The sequence below is a fragment of the Agelaius phoeniceus genome, chromosome 5 (genome assembly GCF_051311805.1).
Source record: "Agelaius phoeniceus isolate bAgePho1 chromosome 5, bAgePho1.hap1, whole genome shotgun sequence".
Classification (NCBI taxonomy): Eukaryota; Metazoa; Chordata; class Aves; order Passeriformes; family Icteridae; genus Agelaius; species Agelaius phoeniceus.
In genome coordinates this window covers 4,940,675-4,962,091 of record NC_135269.1, presented here as the reverse complement: position 1 = coordinate 4,962,091, position 21,417 = coordinate 4,940,675, and the positions used below count along the sequence as shown (strand labels likewise).

Sequence of the window (21,417 nt, the reverse complement as noted above, 5' to 3'; positions counted from 1 at the left end):
CAAAACAGGAATATATATTCCAGCTGTAACATTTTGATTTTGAATAAATGATTTTTTTAAACTAGTTTATTTTCCTTGTCTTTTAAAAGAATGGAAAATAGTTTTTAACTAGAAAGGAACTTTTATTTTACATCTCTTAAATGTCCTGCTTTCTGGACACAAAAAGTTGCTTACAACATTTCCCACAGAATGTTGTAAACAATTTTGGTTACCCTTTTACCAGGTAGATATCAGTATTAGTCTGACTTTGTAGAGGGATGTTACAATGAGGCTGAAGTTGTTAATTTTTAAGAGTGAAATTAAAACCTTTTCTCTGCCACACTTGTCGCAAGCAAACTAAGTAGGGAACCTGGCAATAGCCTTCAGATTGTGGAAAAGTTCAGTTCTCATCCATGGAGGTAGAACTGTATATGGCACTGGAGGGAATAAGCACAGTTAACTGGAAATGAATCATGTTAAACATCAATAAGACTTCCCTGACTGATGTATTTGAATCCATACAAAAATCTTCTAAGCAGAAAGGAAGGAAATCCTTTTGTTTTGGTACATAAATAGTCAGAAATCCTAGACTGCAGGAAAATCCAATGGTTCCTTTTGAAGAAATTCAGATTCATCTCCTCATTAGCTCCCATTGTCTGAGAGGAAGAGAGTCACAGCCAGGTGACCTCTTGCTGTTAGTGGTGAGGGATGCTCCCCTCCCAGGACACATCTGTGACAGGGAAATAAATTTCTATTTGGAGGTGCCCACTGGTGACTGGTGAGTGTCTAGCTTTGTTAGGTTTGTCTAGACACCCGGCTCCCAGACATCAAATTTAAGCAGTATAAATCACATTCATCCTCAGCATCTTGCTGAGACAGACATGCTGCTGATGGTTGTTGTGATCTTCAGTCTCCAGGGCTGTCCGTGCTGCTGTGCTTAATTGCCAGCCACAAGGCTCTGTCTCAATTCAAGTTCATGTCAGGCAAGGCCCAGAATCCAGTTTTCAGTTACAGAAGCCTACAAAAAATGAGGGCATGCCTCTGTCCAAACAACCAGCAACTGTCTCAGGTGAGGAGGCAGCAGGGTTGGCCCTGACTCTTTTAGTAAGGGCTGTGAAGAGCATTGTGTGATGGTCCCTCTGTTTCCTCTAAAGAATCCTTTCCTTCTATACAGTTTTACAGATCTCTGCACACATCTTTTTGTTACCTGGCATGTTTAAATCTTCTCTTTTTTATCTAGGCAAGTCCTTTGCTACTAGTTTCTAATGTTTGTTACTAAAAACTTGCACAACCTTTTGATGCACTGATAAATAAGCGGCAGCTGTGGATTGAGTTTGTTCTGAAATGTTCTGAAATCCCTTTGCACTTATAACCCTTATTGAATAAGAGAATGTTTTGTATGTTGGTTTGTCCTGTCAGATTCCCTCCCTGCTAGCAGCACTTGATATGTTACAGCTGTAGAAAATGGGCTTTGGAAGTAGCAGCCCATCTTGGACGGCCAAGCAGTGTGAGGCAGTTTATCAGACACACTTCTCCCCTCTCCTCGGGGCCTCGTTGCTTCCTTGCTGTCTGTGGGCTTGAGCAAGCCCTGCCCTGTGTTTCTGTGCTCTGTCTTGTCTTGTTCCAAGAGACCTGGGGTCTGAAAAGGCCAGAAACAATAAACCCTAAAATGCCAACCAGCTCTACTAATAGGAGATGTTTAGACTGGTAAGGTGTAGGTAAAATATTTCTGCTGAACTCCTTAGAAGCTGAAGAGTGCTTGTGGTAGGATCTTGGAAGGTGCTGCTCTTGGAGTGAAGGGTCAGTTCTCATTGTGGTCAGTTAGAAGGGAAGATGGACACTCCTGGCACAGGTCAATTTGACCTGCAGCCTTTGACATAAGCCTGAAATCTGTGAGCTTCACCCCACGTTTGCACTCAGGGGAAGCAAACCCAGCAGGCACAGAGCTGTAGTTGTGAGGAGAGCCCTGACTGACTGACAGCCTTCACAGTGTGTGTGTGTAGATATGTGCTTGCTATTTGTGCAGTTCCCCACGTTCTGGTTTGTCTTTCATTTTTTCTTTTGACATTTATTGTTGTTTCTTGAAAAGGGATTTCCCAGATCAAAACCTTCGTTAAGATATATGTGAGTGTGCATGGATGGGTGTTTGTGTGCGCACTCCATTACTGGTGCTCCATGTCCCTAAGTGTGTTTGGATGCCTGTATGGGCCACAAATCCACAGGAGAGTGTCCAGACATAAATCCCTGTGTGGGGGGAAAGGAGTGTGAATGCAAGCACAAGTATTTCATGTGTATTTGCTGTTGATGGATTCAGGGGCTGCTGTGTGTGTAACTGAGCCCGTGTGACTGGCTCACTGCGAGAGCTGGGTGTGGATGAGTGTGCCTGGGAGTTCCCTGAATGCAGGAATGCTCCCCTGCATGCCCGTGGGTTGAGTGTGCACCTGCATGCCCAGCTCAGCACTTCATTAGCATGGCTGTGCATTCCAAAATAGTGGGAAGCCATGGGGCTGCAGGGTAGGCCCCCCTCAGCATTTCTGAGTCCTTCAGGAAGCCTTCACGTAAAACACCTCCATGGTTGGGAATATGTCAAGCAGTAAGTCCAACCATGTCAAGCAATAAGTCCATCTTGCTGCCTGCATCCTGGGAACATCTCCCAAGTCCCCTCAAGGAGCTCCACAGACACACAGAGGCAGTTCACACAACTGAGGAAGTGCAAAGGGCACAGAGAAGGTCAAAATCTGGCGGGTTTGAAAACTTCAGGGTGGTACAGTTTCTGCCAAATTCACCTTTAAATTGTATCACTCTGAAGCTGCATTTTCAGAGCTTTTCTCTCAGTGACTGCTGTACAACTAACTTTCTAGCCACAAAATTAAGATTTGTTTTTGCCCCCAAAAAAGTTTTTTGAAATATTCAGTGTTTCTGTTTTGGGGCACTCTTGTGCCACTCCTTAAGTAACTAAAGAGGGAGGAAAGGACTTCTTAATCTTTTGTTAAACAAAAGAACTTCCAAGGCAGAGACCACCTCTACTGCTGTCTTCAAAACAAAGAATGGCTTTTGGGGAGTAAGATGAAAAATGTTATAATGTGTGAGGCCTGGGATGTAGGGCCTGTGGATTATATTCTTTGGACTTTTATTAGATCCCTGTACCTCAGTCTTCCCAACAGTGGAGACTGTTATTATTCCTTATGTTAAAAAAGTATTATTAGAGTTTGCAAAACCCCTTTAGAAGAAAATGTTGAGGTGGTAAAAATTATTACTCTCTATTATAATTAGAAATAAATCCTAGAAATAGGAGTTGAATAAAACCCAGCAGGTTTGGACTGTATCATCCCAGAAGTAGCCCCAAGCACAGAGTAGCACTTCCTTCCTTTCCACGTCAGCAGACACAGCCTGGAGTTGAGTGCTGTAAAGGTGACTAACAGCCTGCTGTCCCCTCCTCCAGGCTAAGAAAGTTTCTCATTATTGTTTGTTGCTCTGTATCAAATGGGAAAATCAAGTTCCATTTGTGCTGTGCCAGGGTGCCCAAAGTGATGAAAGAAACACAGTTAGACCCTGAGTCACTGGGAAAGCTCTTCATGTGACCTCCTTCCCCTTGGTCAGAGAGGAAAACTGACTTTGCCTTGGTCCACAGGGTCCTTTTTCCTTCATCCTTCCCCCTGCCAGGGTCAGACCAAAGAGACTGCATGGCTCAGTCCTCATTTGCCACCAAAGCAAGGCTCATATCCGTGCCCACGGAGCTGGAGGAGCCTCTGGGGATTGCTCATCCAGCTGCACAGGGCAGCTCATGGCCTGTGAGAGCTCCAGGGGCATGTCCAGGTGGGAACACCTGTGTCTTCAGAGCAGCACAGTGACAGAGGGGGTGTTGAGTGTTTGATTCCATCTGTCTGTCTGGAAAGGCTGTCAGGGAGGGAGAGTTTGTGCCTATCTGTGGGCCTGTCTCTGAGGGCTTCTGCTGGTACCTCTGAGCACATCTGCATGTGCAGGTGCCTCTGTGTTTGTCAGCTGTGCTTGGGGGTGCATGAGGATGACTGAGAAAACCATCTGGACTGGTGGCCACCCTGCCTGCTCATTCAGTGCCACAGCTGCACAGTGTCTGAGTGTGTCTGTGAACCCTGCAGGAGGCACAGGGGAGGAGGAGTTACCCAGCACAGGTACACAAGGCCATGCAGCAGATGTGATGAGCCAGGGGGTGAGCACGATTACAAGATGAGAACTGTCAGGGGTAGGGAACTGGTGACTTGAGGGTTTTTGTGAAAATGGAATATTTGCATGCATAAAATGCCCTCCTGTTGTAGCATCACATGTTTCTCTAAGAGTGAACATTGCAAGTGGTTTGAGATGGAAATGGTGGGGCATTAATGGGAGAGATGACAGGAAGGGAGTGCAGAGTTGTGTGTGGGCATCTGGGAGACAAAGGACTTGAGTGTCTCAGGAAGTAGCCCCCCTGTGAAAGTTAGGGAAACACAAACCCCACCTTGGTGTGTTACTTCCCTAAAAAATGTTGGTGAGGTCTGTTTTGCCCCAGCCTTATGGGTAATGGTTTGATGTTTGTCCTTCAGGTGTTCAGGAGAGCTGAGTACTTTATACCTTGCACTTCTGGAAAGTTTTCCAAGTTCTGTTAAGAAGTCAGCAGAGGGTTGCAGCTTGATTGAATCCTGAGTACTAGTGCAGTAAGGCCAGAGAAATACCAAAGCATTGAGCTCCCAAGACTTGGAGACTTGTGCAGTGATTTCTCATTTAGTCTATTTTATTTCTGATGTTTAAACCAGGCGCATGAGGCCTTTTTTTACAATCATCTTGCTTTTGGTGTCAAGAGGCTTCATATTATTTGCCACGAGCTCCTGCTCCCATTCTTTAGAATATCTGAAAGCCTATACCTAAATCTCCCTTTCACCCTCTCCTGCACTCCTCCCTTTTAACCCACACCCTGCCTCTCTTCCTTTTCTCCCTCACTTTCCTCTCCCCTTCTCCAGCCACACTAAACCCCCTGAGTTCATTTTCACTCCCAACCAATGTGTCTGAAGGCAGAGAACCAGGGCTGAGACCCTGCAGTCCTCGTCCAGGCGGCACCGCCTGCGCCAGGACTGCAGCGCGCGGCCCTGCCGCCCTCCTGGGCACACACCCCTCCCTCCAAGGGAGCAAGGATCGCGGGAAGGACGACTTGCATCCAGCCTGCACCTCACTTGGGACTGCCATTCATCTCTGTCGCTGTGCCTGTCTGTCTGTCTTTCTCTGCCTGTCTGGTTCTCTCCGCTTCCACGCCCTTTGCTGCTCAGATTTTGGCCGTCGGCTGCCGCCACCAAATCTTTGCGGTTCCCACAACCCGCAAGCTCATTTAACCAAACCTTCTGAAAGAGGCAGAAAAGATCTCCCCCCACTCTCCTTTCTCCCCCTCTCAAATGCCATCTGGGTAGCAGAGGCCTCCAAATTATGTAGCAAAGGGCTGGAGAAGCACAGTGGCTTCTTTTGACATCCTGTGTTGTCACTCCCTTACTGCTGCCATCCCAGAAGTTGTCCGTAGTCCTGAGCTCTCCCTGTGTGCGTGTATATGTATGTGTATATGACTTGTTTTCTTTTTGGAAAAACTACTGCTAAAATTGGTGGTGGGTGGAGGGTGGATTGAGTTTGCCTTTTTTTTTTTTCTTTTCTTTTTTTAATCTGGTGGTGTTTTCTATCACTGGAATAATTCAGGTAACACACCACGGTGGCTCCAGCTGTAGGAAACCATGTTGAAGCATGGTTGTGAGCTGTAGCAGTGGCAAGTGCTTTATTTTGCCTTGATGAACTTCAGGAGAGCTGCCCTAGACTCTTCCACAGCTTAGGCTTAGATCAATTTGAATTTGATCACTTCCCATGCTTAATCAACAATTTTAGTGCATGTTTTTCACCCTGTATTGGTGAGAAAGAAGTATGGTATGACTACCCAACCACAACCATGTTTGAACAGGGTTATTTTTGGTTATATTTATGTATATATTTATCATGATAATGGGGCCTCTTTTTTGTTTTTTGTTTTTTTTTTTTAATTTTAATCTCTTTTCTTTAAAATGTTGGTATTTTGAGTGCATTTCCAGAGTTCATAATGTGAGATGTTCTTTAAAAGAGGTGATTTTGGTAACTGCACAACTTTTTCTGTATGGAAATCTATATGAAATATGGATTATCAGAAAAAAGTATGTATTTTCTGCAAAAGAAAGGGATACTAAATGCAAATGACTCCTTCCTCAGTTTACCTGAGTATTTGAGCTGTTGTTAGCAGTGCTAGCACCATAAGAAGAAGGCAGGTAATTCCCACTTTGAAAGACTCTTCATACCACCCAATTTTAAGGAGGTACCTCAATATTGTGATTTCCACAAAATTGTTATACTTGGCTTCTGACATTACTCCAGGCCCATGGAAAAATCAGAATGTATTTTAATGCAGGGAAGACTTAAGAGTAGCATAAAAATAAATTTGTCTTACTGGAAAAATTTAACCACACATATTCTCATTAATTAAAATAGGAGAAACCAAAGATAAAGAATCCAGGAGAACAAATTTTTAGAACCTTAATGTGAAAGCAACAAAAAGAAATTTAGACAGCCCTATGACTGTAAGACCTGATGCATAAACCTGTCTGGAGTCCTTCTGAGTGAAAATGTTTAAATTGGTGGCCCACAGCATCTCACTGACTGCCCTGAGGAGTGAATTGTGCTTTTAATTAGAGCAGGCTTGCACATACCCAAAACCTTGCAGGGTTTTAAGGCCTTTAGAGCAGAAGTCCTCTTTTCTTATTTGACTGTAAATTATTGCTATAATAATAGTAAAAGCTAATAGTAGGAACACAAAGAACCACAGACCTTGTCCTGTGTTGGTTCAGTAGTAAAAATAAGTGTATGACATCTACATTTCAGTACAAAGAGCTCTTTTAAAAGCCTATATCCAGGTTTTCTGACCAGTATTTAATTTTACTTGTCATTTTTCTATCCCAGTACTTTGAAGAAAAAGTCCACTACAATATTCTGGCATCAACATCTGTGATATATTACAGTTATATTTCATTTTCCTCTTAATTCCAATGTGTTTTTCCACAAAGCTAGTTAAAACACTCAAATTAAAAAGAGCTACCCCAAGCTGATTATTTTTTTCCATTGGCTTGCTAGCCAGGATAAATCATTCCTTTTGCCTAGCAGAAGTTTCTTTTAACTTTCCCTGAACTCTAATAGAGATTGTATCTTTATATGAATCCACAGGAAAATCTCTTGATTTTTTTTTTGACTCTTGTATTCCTTAGATCATCTCTAAATATATTAATGTTAATTAATGATCTCTAAGCACCCTAAATTCCATGGTCAAAAAGGTGCTTGGGTGAGTTCAAATCCAGCTGGTTCTGTCATCTTTGGCAGTTCCCTGAAGCAGTGAAAGATGTTTCTGGCATTTAATTCTCTTTTTTCTCAGACCTACCTTGCTGAGAATGCCCAAGGAATTTTCCAGTGTCGCTGTTCTCCATACACAAGCTGCAGTAACAGAGGGCACAAACCCCTGCATTTCACTCACTCAGTTTTGCTGCAAAAAGCAGCAAGCTCCTGCTCTTCATGCAAAAGCTCCTGCTCTTCATGCAAATCACAAGAGCTTTTAGTATTGGTGTACAAGACCTCGCTGTGTGCACCATCTTGTACATATTTAGATAAATTCTAACTCATCCCAGGCTGCACTGCCAGTTGCAATGAAAGCAACGGAGGTGATGGAAGAAGGGAAGACACACACAAGCATTTTTTACTTTTTTTCTTCTTTATCTTGCTCTTCTCCCCCATCTTCTTTTCCCTAGTGTTTTCCTCCCAGTTTTGCTGAAATCTTGGGCAGCAGACATTTACAGCAATGCAGTAGGAAGTTCCCCTCTATCTTATCTAGCAGTAGATTTTCCTCTCTGTCTTCAGCCAGATCCCATCAGTCCAGGGAAGAGCTGCTCCCCTTGGTGAGGGTTTTTGTGTGAGGCACTGGGCAGCCTTTCAGCATGGGGATGGTACCAGTCTGCAAACCTAAAAGTACAGACCTCCCATCAAATACACATCCAGTTGTGGGGGCTTTGCTGCTCACCCAGATTTGTAATCAAAGGTAAACACATATAAATTAATTCTACCCTTTCTAATATAGTCAATATAGCACCCTCATTTATCTCTTGCCTTGCTTCCTCTACATTCTCATGCCAGCAAACACAGGAGGGGTGGTTCTTTTATTATTTCTTCATAGACATCTGGTTTGTAAATGGCTGTGCTCTTACCTTCACTCCCTGATCTGTTCTTTGAGGAGACTGTCTGGCACAAGATGCCAACAAAACCACTTCTGCTTCATCTATCTCCCTGGGCATCTGCTCAATAGGACCCATTCCCTGCTGCAGCCAGATGACCAAGCTGTGGGGACTGGAATCAGCTCATGGTCAGCTGATTAATGGCCAAAAAATGTGACTTGGCTCTAATTGCTCTTGCAGGGTAATGGGACATCCCAGCTGGTGGCACCCCAGTTGTTGTCTCCAGCTCCACTTTGAAGCTCTGAGACACCAGCCAGCAGTGCTGCCTGCTGAGCCTTGTCTGAGGGGCTGGGAGAAAATCTCCTTCATCCAAAGCCAGACATCATTATATAAGATGAACAGACATGAAGGCAAAGATGCCTCAGCTGTAAAGAAACACTTGTTAATAGGAAACATCAAAACAAATTGATGTTTAGAGACAGGGAATTTGAGACTCAACTGTTTGACCATACTTGAACACAGTAAATCACACAGAGTGAGCATTACATATCATCTAAACAGTCCCTATCCTTGTTTGGTTTTTTTACCAAAGAATTCATCAAATCAATAATAATTTATTCTTGGAAAGATGTGTAGAACAAGAAAATGTTGCTAAGTAGCTTTGTAAGATCTATTCCCAGTCTCCATATGACCACTTCTAATGTTTTCTGATAATGCCTGTGATGGGCATTTCAAATCCCAGAATGACATGTACAGACTTTATTGTATCCCATAATATCACACAGGAATCCAATGAGCCTGTAGGCTGCTTTTTTCTTAGGAAAACGTTCCATATCAACATTAAATAACTTTCTAATGTAAAAGGCAATGAAAAGACACAGACTGGGAATTAAAAGTAGCTGCTACAAATCTCAGATGAAAATGGTCCATAACAATCTCTCTGTTTGGGCTGCCGGTATCTGTAGATATCCTCCCTTGAGCAAAGATTAATTACACAGAACTGGCTGGGGCTGATAGTTCACCTACAGTCATCCAGAGCTTCTTGCAATCCACAGACCCAGTGCTTTGAAACCAAGGTGGATTGGGTTTTCTCCTGCTTCCACCAGCATGTGCAGCTCCTTTAAGCACCTTCATCAAAGCACAAGATGGCTCATCCATCTCCACACTCTCCCAGAGCCTCTGGGCTTTCCAAAGGATGGGTCCTGGCAATACTGCATGTGGAATCTTTCAGCTGGTAGCCTACCTGCCTCCCTTCCCAGGAAAACCTGCTCCTGGTCCAGAGTCTCTCTGGCTTCAGCACTCCCCAGAGTTCTACTGAGGAGTGGGCATTTTGCTGCAGACCACCGGGCTCCTTCCAACCTTAACACCCCCAGTGTAATCAGGACTTGTGCAGTACAGCAAAGAAGCTACTGAAATTTCCTTCTGGACTCATATGCTTCTGGAACCCTACAAATTCCAAAGGTCTCCCTCCTCCTTTCAGCCTGAGGCTGACCAGAGGAACCCCAGAAACACCCAATACACAGAGAGCACCAAGTTTCACTCTGTTCTTCATTTTTCCTTCTTCCTTGTCCTTTTCCCACACCATGAAATCCCATCAGCTAATTCAGAAATAATTAACAAATATCTGCAGAAGTGCTCAAACATCCAGTGCAGAGAAGACAAACACAGCCACGGCAGCAGAAGGACATGCCTCTGGGAGTTTGTTTAATTCCTCATCAATCACCAAAATCCTCATAAATCACCAGTCTACAGGGAAGAAGAAGCCTGTAGATGCCACTCACCCTCTCAGCACAAATGGAGCATTGCCAAGTGTTGGACACAAAGTTCCTGCCTATCAGTGGCTCAGGAAGTTCATCTCAGAGAAGAGCTCTGTTGCCCTTCTCATTTCCAAGGCAGGCTGTGAGATGCTACAAGAAATGGAAAAATCAGTTCTTACACAGTGCACAACTAAGTCATTTGGACTGGCATGGATGTTTTGAACAGTCTTTTTCTTCTGTTTTATTTTGACATCAAAATCGGTGTCATGGTCTTAGTAGACAAGAACCTGAGCAGGCCAAGTGTGTCAGAAAACATCTCCCAGCTTGCAGCCCTCCACAGCAGCTGTGCTTTCACAACACTGCTGCAGGTAAGTCAAGATGATGGATTTATTTGGGTGTTTGGGATGGGACAACCTGGATTTGAAAAGATCTGTTACTTGGAATTAAAACCAGATACAGGCCATGCTCCTTTTGGAAAACCTGTCCACAGGTTTCTCTCCCTCTTCCCTCCTAGAAAATGAAAAAAAGAGGAAAGAATAATGAGTAATGTAATTCAGAACATAAATCTCTCTAAAGAGGTGGAGGAAAAGAAGACTGCCTTTTCCAGCACAGTGATAAATACACTGCTGAGTTTGATGTTTAAAAGCCATGTTAACTTTGCCTCAGGAAATGCAGTGAAGCACATTGGACTGCTCAGGAACAGAAATGAGGACACTGTTGGCATGGATGGTAATAAAAGTGAGGAAAGCTGGAAAGCTGAATTCTCCCTCTCACTCTCTCTCCTTCTTGCTCAGTGGCCTGTTCTGTTCCCAAGGTCATCCCCCTCAGGCTGCTTTGGGCTGGGACAGACTGATCATCTCCTTGGGGAGCCATTGCCCTGTGAATCAAGAACTGGTCAGATGAAAAGCCAAGTTTAATGAAAAAAAAGTTCATCACACATGGCTCCTGGCAGAGGCATTCAAATCAGCAAAACCTCTCCTCTCTTACTCGAACAGAAGATCCTCAAAGTCTCTCCACCTGTAAAACAAAAAGCCCTGCACACATGTAGCCTTTCAACATTTATTGTCATGGCTCAATTTCCTTAGCACCTTCTCATCCAGATGTTCTAGGGCTTCTTCTGGCTGTCTGTCCCACAGAACTCAAATGATGAAGCACAGGCAAGCTGCACCTGCCTCTCTGAGTCAGACCAGTAGCTGTACCTGAAGATGAGCACTACATCTCTGATAGTGGTCAGTATCTGCTTCTTTCTCAGGACCCTCCCAGGTTTGATTACCATGAGGCTTGATTTCCCAAAGCTAATGAGAGGGATTATTAAAATATCCTGAAAATTAAGAATAATTTGCATAGATATACTTTACCAATTGTTCTGCTTTTCTGAAAGTCATGGGGGAAAATTAGGGCTTTTAGCTGTGTGAAAAAGCAGCCCTTTCATTACTTGTCCTCTAATTGTCAATCTAGGGTGATCTGCATAACCAAATAAAAGCAATTGACTTTCCTTATATTTACCTTAAGCACTTGGAGCCATAAGACTTCTGTCTGACAATTTTTGGATATATATATATATATATGAAAATAATTTATAAGCTATTCAAATTTGTATGATTTGCATATTAGAAGCTAATTAGAAAAGCAAGCTCCAGAATTTCTAAATCTTAGAACCCATAGGAAATGAAGGGAAAAAAAACTGATAGCTGCAGGACTCATTTGCTTAAGAAGTTACCTTGCCCTTATTAACTGTATTCAAAACAGGCTTTTGTTGCATAGGGATATGGTAATGTTTCCCCTGAGGTCTGAGATCATGTGGAATCAGTGAAGTATAAATGCATATATATTGCATTTGGATGAGCTGACACTTGGTGTCTCCTGGCCCCCATGAGTTAATGCAGGCAGAAATGTAATGGCAAACCTCATTGCAGATGTTGCATGTTCCCCAATTCCCCTCCTTGCAACAAATGAAATTTTAACTCCCTGCTGCAGGAGAGCTCAGTCTCCTCTGCAGAGCTGAGTATCAGCATTTTATATTGCACTGGAACACCCTCAGAGCTTTTTCCAGGGAAATCCACAAGGTATTCACCATTTGCCCCAGTAAAGGCAGCATCACACCCCTCAATTCCCAGTTTTCCTGTAAGATGGTGCCCTTTTCTAATAGGCATTAAATTATCCAAAAAAGCCTCCAGTGCTTCACCCAGATTAGAGCTACACGGAGGCTGGATTTTTTTTGTTTCCAAAAGCCCCTTGTAACATTTTTTTTCTGTTTTAAAATAGAAGGAAAATTTAAAGTTGAAAAACTTTCAGTAAAAGATCATTTTTATTGAAATAATCAAGATTCAAGACATATGCTTAAGTAAAGTAAAAGCAGTTTAATCTGGCATTGATTTTTTTTTCTCAGTTATATATGATTTATAATGGAAATGTAAACCAAATTAAAATGTGTGAGGACAAAATGTGAGATTTCAACCTTACATTTCTGAAATGCCTGTTTGAGAATTGGCATGTTTCTACAGAACATTTGACTTTCAGCATCAGCATTCTTCTAACAGAAAATATTTTTGCAGGGGGAAAAAAAATGGATTTTAGCTAGTTTTAGTCAAAATGTTCCCAGAAATTTTCAAAGAGCTCCTTACTTAAAGGAAGATGGCACAGTTTGAGAAGCTTTTCTGATTTGTTCTTGTGGGGTATTTTTTTGGGGGGTACTTTTGGGGGGGTTTTTTTGGTTGGTTTTTTTTTTCCCTGCTAATAATTTGATTTCACTGTAAGATTGTGGGAATTTACTATTATGCCATCTGCAATCCAGTAATATTCCCTGTCAGAGAAATAACAGATACATTTCTGCCTGGCCTCATAATAACCTCACAGACTTTTGGTGGCTGGTGGGTTATCTCCAGGGCTCTTGTGATTAAAACCTCAGACAGCAGTGGCAGACAGATGGCTCTGGAAGAGGCTGTGGTAACTCCCCAGTGGAATGGCAGACTATTACCTGCCAGCAGTCAGGTTGATTTGAAGCCCTGACTTTTTCCAGCTCTCCACAAAGACTTGTGCAACTCAGCCTCCTGAGGTCACTTCAGATTTTTGACACTACAAATACAAGAGGATGTCTAGTGTCTTCTTTTACCATGTCTCTACGGCACAGATAACTTCTAAACCTCTTTTTTTTCCCCCATACTTTGGTAAATTCTTGTTCTTCTTGAAACTCACAACCTTGCAGATCCCATCTCAGTGTAACCACATGGGAAGGAAACATCTCCAGAAGAGCAGTGTGGTTTCTCATTGCCAAATGTGTGCTTTTAATTCCCCTCCACATCTTGCCTACGGCTTTGATGAGTTCATTTCCCCAGAATGTCTCTTGCCATACTTCATCTTGTGTCCAAAGTCACAGATGCAGCATGGCTGAAGTAGGACTCTTGGAGGAGACCTAAAGACCTTGATCTAGAAAAGACCAATATCCTACAAATGCCAAGGAACTACACAACACTTCAGCCTGCTCAGGAAGCTCTGCAGAGCAGGTTCTTAGAGGCACCCTTCCTGCAGTGAGGAGAAAAAAGCAAGAAGAGAATATGTGTCACCCCTTTCCTCATGGGACAAGGCTGACAGACCAACTGTCAAGTTTCCAACAGATATGGCATCTTCATGGGTAACTTTTCATTCTCCAAATTCAACAATCAAGGAAATACCTTAGCAGATATCCATCAATCCATCACCAGCAACCAGTGCTCTCAGTGGGCTCCTAGAAGCTTCATCCATGAGCCACAGTTTCCTCAGTGGAGAAAGGCCATTACAGATTGCTGGTCACAAAAGGCAGCATAAGCATCTGACCACTCATTCTCCTGAGAAATATGGAGCTACTCTGTCATATTGTGGTGCCAGCATCTCAAAGACACATTTCCTCTCATCTCTTCCAACCTAGAGCTATCAGGCATAACTAGAAGGTTGCAGTTGTACCTCTGCATTGACTGAGACAACTCCAGTGAAGCGTTGTGCGTTCAGCTGCTCAAATGCTCTCCACAACATAAAGCTTGAATTATCTCTGGCAAAAAAGAGATTCCTTCCTGCAAATAAAAATGCTGTTAAAAAGTAAAAAGCTATCAGCAAGGAAGTTCTGTTCCTCAAACTTCAGGGAGAAGATCAGTTTGGACTTCGTAGCAAAGGCTATATCCACTCCAAGGGAGTTGAACTCATCTTCAGTGTGTCCTGTGGTGTAGAATTGCTACCATCAGCAATGGGAATGCTGCCTGCCTGTCCTGTCATCAGCAGCTACTGAACAGTTACTGACACTTACCCAGCAGTGGAGGAGCCTCCATGGTGATGTGGATTAAACACATTCTGTACAGACCTAATGAAGCTCCCTTTCAGACACTTCCAGGGGCTGCTGCTCTGCAGAGCCATTACAGTTGTCAGCAAACCAGCCAAAAGGAGCTCAAACCTCCCAACATGGTCCTCTGTCTCCAGTGTTCCACAAGGATGAGGTGGGGTTGATATCTCTTCTCTGGAATTTCCTACTGAAACTTTCATTTGAATCTGCCTATTAACACACTTTCTTGTTTTCTTCCAAATCTTTATCCATAAGATATTCTAAGCCATGGATATTACAGGGAACTTGGATACTACTGTGAATATACAAAGCCTTTTTGCTCATATTTTTGCTGCTGTCTTTACAGGTCTGAAAAGCCACATCATCCCTTCTCAGAATTTCAGAATGGATTGCATTACAGCTTAAATATCCCACTATATTGACTCTGTTACATATTGCTCTTGAAAGATAGAGACTGGTTATTCTGGAGTGCAAATTTTATCCTCTCCTAGCTTCCAAAGCACAACCCATTCGAAACTTTTTCAGACACCAAGTTTGATTTGTGAGACATTATGGAGGTTCAACAGGACCTGGAGGGGTTGTGTTCCTCACAAGCAGTTCCCAGTAAACCTCACTGCCACCTACCCAGGCAGAGCAGGATTACCAGGAACACAGCTCCCTTATCCAGTGCTGTGGCCTCTCAGACTTCAAGTATCTCTCCACTGAATAAACCTGGCTTCTTTCCCAGAGACTTCCTAACCTGGGATCCCGACTTCACGATGGGCACAAGTTTTGACTTTGTCTTTTGTGCCTGTAGGGGCTCTAAGAATGCTCACAGGTTTGCAGCAAGTGAAGCAATTTATCTGCCTAAAAAGCTGGTGTTCTGGTACACTCTGAATATGAATGAGATGTATGCAGGCAACAATATTCTGAGGAAGTTTTCAGACATATTGCAGGGATCACTCAGTTTTTATCCTACTGAATTTTTACTTGGGCTTCTAGAACATTCTCTTCTCTTTCTTGGCCTCTTCTGCTCCTTAACATCTCTGTTGCCTTTTTAAATATAATGACATAAAAAGAAAGAAAAAAATACCCGAACAGTTCTCATTGCACTCATCCCCCTGAGTGTCTTTACACAGGTGCATCCTGCCTCAGATATTTCTTTTCCCACTCAGCCTGCAGGTTCTCTTCTGTATCACTCCAAATATGGCCTTGGACTTGTGATTTATACTTCAGATCCCTTTTCTGTACGAAGGAAACTGCTCAGAACATCATCTCTGACTGATGTCCCTGCTGTGGACCTTTCCCATTCAGTATGTTCACGCTACTCATGTCTCAAAGGAGAAGGGCAGGACAGAAGTCTTGTCTTGAAGTTCCTTTGCAGGTTAAACCCCATGCAGGAGCAGGGACACAGCCAAGAGTGCTTTCTGCTCAGTGGTGTAGCTTCTCCAAAAGTTCTTCCAGAGACATCAAACAGATGAGGGTTTGTTTTTCCACATTGTTCTGAGATTTGTAGAAATGAAATCCTGTCCACTTCAGATGGGCAATAGACACTGGCTTTAATTCCAAGTACTTGTCACCACGCTTCCATCTCTGGGAATTGCATTCTCAGGTGCCAGTTGCCTGTCCTTGTCCTAAAACTGGCATTCCACATCACTGGCAAGGCTGAAGATTCTTGGATAATCTAGCAATAGCTCTCTCAGCTTTAGGGCTCGGAATGGCCACACTCGAAAGTTCCAGTAATGGGTTCTCAGCTTCCTGTGCTCAGGTCCATGGGGTGCCCCTTTGGCACAGGTGGTGGGATTTGTCTCCTTTCTGAAACCTTTGGGGATATCCAAATATGCATTCAGCAACCCAAAGCTGGGGGTTGATTTCCCCCTCATGAACTCACACAAGCATAGCAGGAACCTCTGCCCACAGTGCCACAGTTTGTATAAATCCTGCCTGCCAGCATCAGCAGAACCTTCCCTGTGCTGCTTTTGAGCCTCTACCATAGACAGTGATATGATTTGGTACATTTTTGACCACAGCTTAAAACACAGCCCAGTTAGCGCAGGGAATAGGAGAAGAAATGACAGTGAAAGCACAATATCCCACAGCACCTCAAAAGGCTTCTTCAGGCTGTCAGTCACAGATGCACAAACACCATCAGCCAGGAAGGATGGAGAATCCTGAAAATTTTCAGGCCTCCTTCAGTTATTTTGAAGGACCTTTGTACCTTCTACCAGGAATGCAGCAAGCAGCAGAATAAGGGTCCTTCTACTGTTAGAAAAGGTGATTTACAGAACTAGAAAGAGGAAGGGGGATGGGACAGAGAAATACTTTGCTGGAAAGATGTTTGCCTAGCAACACAAAATCAGAATCTATGCCTGACCTGTAAGAAATGTCTCTATGGGCACTGCTGCTTCATTTGGTATTCAAGCCAACTTTTGCCTGTATGTGATCTGAAAACACAAGAGCAAACATGTGAAAGAGGAGGATGAAAAAAATGAAAGCTGACACAACCAAACCAATGAGTTAACCCAAATTATTAAATGAGCTGGTTACCTTGGGTTTTTAATTGCTCTCATCTGCCCATTTCACCAAAATAGGCCGTGCATCCAAACTACAGGGGTTTTTTTAGGTAATACAATGCCAGTTTGATTCCTGCAGCATCCTTGGAGAGCAGGAGCAAGCTGCAGGAGACCTCCATGGCACTAGAGGGGAATTCTGACACTGGCAGAAGAAGAAATACATCAGTTCCCACTTTGCTAAAGTAGCAGACAGGTTTGGCATATGGTAGAGGTTAGCCCTGAAGGATTATGTTACTATTGAACTGAAGGACTCCTAATAAAGACAGTTTCGTTTAATTTACAATTCTGCTTCTTACACCTAAGGATACTTGCAGCCTTGGGTATATTTTAGAATTGCTCTCAGTATTGGAAATGGCCCCAGAGGTTAATCAAGGAATATCAGGCAGAGTGTCTGCAACAATTTGACTCTTCCAGGCGTGACCAGGGCTGGGCTCAGCTCAGCCTGGCCTCCAAGAACACATCCACTGAGTGCCTAGGGCTTTGCTGTGAGGTGGGTAAAGGAGGAGTGAGCTAATTAGCTGCACCAACCCACATTCCACAGCTGGTGCTGGGTGTTGTAGGGCTGCCAAGAGCCAGTTAGACTCTCCCAACCCAGAACTGTGTGTAAGGGAATGGGGATATAGAAACAGAAAGTGTTGCTTTAGCACTGCGATATAATGGGTTTACAAATCAGATGGATGCACTGGAAGCTGGCTGGTCCCTGTGCAGACATGGCCTGGATCTGAGCTGGAGAGCCAAATCAGCCCCTGTATTGAACTCATAGTGCTGATACAAGAAACATTTTACCAGTACAGTACCTCCACTGCCAGGGTGTCCAGCACTCAGGAGACACTGGGTGTGACTCACTGGGTGTGGTGGTAGTGGAGAGAGCTTACATCAAATTCAGAGGCAGTTGTACCCACTTCTGCCATGGCCAGCCTTGATCCTGGGCATCCTAGGGAATAAGCCCAGCCTCTTGTGCATTTCTTTCAAATCCCCTTTTGCCCTCTTCTGCCATTTTGTTGCTCCTGTGTTAGCCAAGACCTAGTTTACTAGGGCTTTTGATTGGAGACTTATTACAGCTTATTTCTGTCTGCCTTTCTTTAAAGCCAGCTGAACATACCCAATGCTCTTCCTCTATGGTAAGACCAAAAATACAGACCACCCTCCCAGCTTCTGTGACACTCTTTCTAACACACTCCTTTTTTCTCTTCTCCGTGATCACAAGTTCTCTCTCCAAGCCCAGCCTAGTTATTTGTGCATGAAGCTGCCATGTCATGTATTGGTGTGAGTCTGGTGTTCACATGAGCTGTGAATATGCTGCACATGTGTATCTCTTGTGCATCCTGAGCTTTCCTTTGGTCAAGTTAACTGTTGTTCTGCCTTCTAATGAACCACCAAGAGAGAACTGGACCTGGTAAGATTTCTTGTTAGCCACAATGTCCCTGTGTCACTGTCAATGTGACGCTGAATGAGTTTGCAGTGTGACTTCATGTCCAAGCCTCCAGAAAAGAAAGAGTCGGGACTCTGAAGCTCCTCTTCAATGAGGTGATTCATTATAACACTTGAGTTTGTATTTTGCACAAAGAAAAGAGAAGCTGGTGCAATGGTGCACAAAACACTGCTGCCCTGGCGTGCAAGTTCCCACACCACCCCCAGAGAGCTCCAGTTTCTGGATTGCCACTCTGCAGAACCTCCCTCCTCTGGCAAGGATAGGCCTTCAAAAAGCTGGATGAAAGCCAGGAGGAAGTAAACAGGACTACTCAAGCATCAGCTAATCTACAGCCACCTAGTTTGAAAATGACTGTAATCTTCTGAGGCATGGCTGAGTTTTTGGCTAAGTGGTTTGATGCCAGTAAGTTGCAGATTTGCGTCAGGGAGGGATTTGTTCTATTTTATCTGCTGCTGAGACTTTGCCTGCTGCAGGACACTAGGAGGGCAGAGATAAAGTTCTGCCTGCAGTAGCTGCCTCCTCTCAGCAAGGAAGGGCAAAGGAATACTAAAACCTCTGTCCAGACCCATGTCCCCACTTGCTGCCACCTAAAGAGCCAAGCCAACCAGAAGAACAGCAGGTAGAATAAGAAAACTCTGGTTTTTTAGTCACAACCAGAGCATGATTGCTGTCCATACAACCTCTAGACTGGTACCTCAGCTCTGTTTTAAATGGTATTAGATGGTATTAGAGCTTGGCTTCTAAAGGACTGGAAGAGGTATTTGACCTTACAGTTATCCCTCTGGGACTGTAGCACTGAGAGTATTCAGTGCCATGATTTTTGATTCCTTGGAGGCCACATTCCCTCCTTCACCTCAGAGCAGCTCCCTCCAATCTGCTGAAACCCACAGCCTGATGTCCAAGTAATCAAACCAGGATGATGTGAGGTGTAGGGAGCACTCAGGCTTTTCATGACACAGCCTGTTTCCCTAATCTTTTTCACCCAGTTATTCCATGGGCAGCAAGTGTCAGCCTTTGGTACAGCCTGGTGGAAGTTACCTGGTGACAGACACACCACAGACAGACAGACAAGCTGCAGCTGGATGCAATCCTGATCTGTTGCACATGGTGCTGAGCTCTCTGTGCAAGCAGGAGTCACACCCAGCACCCAGCTACAGCCCCTGCATAGAGACAGGGACAGAGCTGAGCACCAGTCAGCTCAGAAACAGGAGCACACCCAGGTACACATCTGCATCTGGGCATTTCATCCCAGAAACATCCACCCAGGCTGCTCCTGTGCCTTGGCTTTTATCAGAAGCAGACAGGCTGCTGTTTTCACTGCCTAGTGACAGGAAATCCAAAGGGTCTGTTCTCTCTTGGTTTACACAGTGGTGAGTAGTTAACAGCAGGGGTGATCTGCACTGTTTCTTCCTCCTAAATGTTGCTCTTTTGGTGGTGTTTAGACTCAAACTGCAGTCTTTGCAGCCTGGGTGGGGACAGAGAGGGGGTTTCCATGCACTGTGCTCCACAGCAGGTCAAGTGGCAGGGTGACAGTGTTATCTCCCCCTGTGACAGGAGGTCACATTCCCACAGTGCTGCTACCGGAAGGCACCAGCTTCACAGGCTTGGCAAGTATTTTAGGGGGTTAATAAACTGGAAAACTTGGCATTTGCTGTGCCCTTGAGCTAGGCAGCAAGTCCTCTGCCAAGGCCAGGTGAGCCTGCTGCTGCAGCAGCCTTCAGATGGATGTTGCCTTCACACATGTGAAGGCTGAGGAACGTCAGAGCTGGTTGCAACCCCAGGGGAAAATGCTTAGGGACAAAGCAGATGCTGTGAGAAAAAACAGGCCAGAAGAAAGACTATTTTAAAATACTCCACACTCGAACAGTAGCAGCGAAGCCAAAATAAAATGTTTTTAAAAAAACAGAAGTCAGTGCGCAGACTGTGGGAAATACAAAGGGGTCATGAGAAATGAGAAAGGCCCAGCAGTGGGAGCGAGTGACCAGGGGCCAGCCCACAGGAGCACAGGGACAGCCAGGCTGGCAGTGGTGCCAGTGACACCAACACACACCATGGGGTGCCCCTGTGGGGTTTTGCAGCCAGGGGCAAATCTGGGACCTGTTCCTGTTTCCCAGCAGAGCAAGCAGAACATGGCTGGTGCCTGACACCAGATTCAGCAGAACTGCTGGCTGAGACACCCACTGGGGTGAAACACTCAAGGCAGGCCAAAAGGGAAAGTGTCTTTCTCCTCCAGTGCAAGGTCAAAGGGGAATTGCCTCTTTCCGATGTGGGGAGATGCATGAGCATAATCCCTGAAAGGCCAGGCAAACTGAAGGGAGAGGCTGATGGCCTTGAGAGGCCCCCTAGAGCAGCCTCACCACCATGGGGGACAGGATAGGCTGGAGCAGCCTCAGCCTGTCCCTGGGGTGCCGGGGAGTGCAAGCCCAGGGAGCAGTAGCAGGACAAGGAACAGTGCAGTGAACCCTCGGCGTAGGCTCCTCTGTGGCCCAGGGCCCTGGTTGCTCTCGTGCTGTTGTAACTCTGCCTCTGTGCCAATGGCTTCCAGAACGCAGAGGAAAACTCTCGCATCTCAATCACCTTCTTCCGACTCTTCCGCGTGATGCGCCTCGTGAAGCTCCTGAGCCGAGGGGAGGGCATCCGGACACTGCTGTGGACCTTCATCAAGTCCTTCCAGGTATTCCTTCACTTATCTCTAAGAAAGACCCCACTCCTTTTGATTTCCCTCGGTGGCCTCTCAGGGAGAGGTTTCACCCCAGTGCCTGAGCTCAAAGGTGCCCAGGGAGAGGTGGCACAAATGAGTCAAGTAAATGGAACTTGCAGGGAATGACTGCCTGGGTATGAGTTTCATCTTTAAAGCATGAGGAATTGCTGGAGAACCTCCTGAACACCCTTAATAGCTCAGTTCAACTCAATTACTGCCTGTCTATAACCCTTCGGTCTCAGCTTTTTTTTTTTTTCTTATTTGAGCTGTGTTTCATATGTGCAACTCTAAGTGAAATACACAGCTATGGGGGGAAGGCCTGTGTCTCAATTAAGTTTCCTTTAAGCATTGTTTTGAGGATTTCCAGTGAGTATTAGAGGTGTGTGGCCTCCATACTTTCATCCAGGAAGAATTCATCTTTTTAGCCCTACTCTTTTGAGCTGGTAACAATGCCAAGTT

The 21,417-nt window shown here is 44.5% G+C and overlaps 1 protein-coding gene across 7 annotated transcripts in view; it reads left to right on the top strand.

Moving 5' to 3' along the window:
• CACNA1C (calcium voltage-gated channel subunit alpha1 C) overlaps positions 1 to 21,417 on the top strand; it is a 416,899-nt gene that overhangs the window by 361,054 nt on the left and 34,428 nt on the right. For all 7 annotated transcript variants that reach the window (XM_077178180.1, XM_077178176.1, XM_077178177.1 and 4 more), the window contains 2 exons: positions 17,914 to 17,946; positions 20,803 to 20,931. In XM_077178180.1, the coding sequence (XP_077034295.1) occupies positions 17,914 to 17,946; positions 20,803 to 20,931 (162 nt within the window). The remainder of the gene's footprint in view (positions 1 to 17,913; positions 17,947 to 20,802; positions 20,932 to 21,417) is intronic.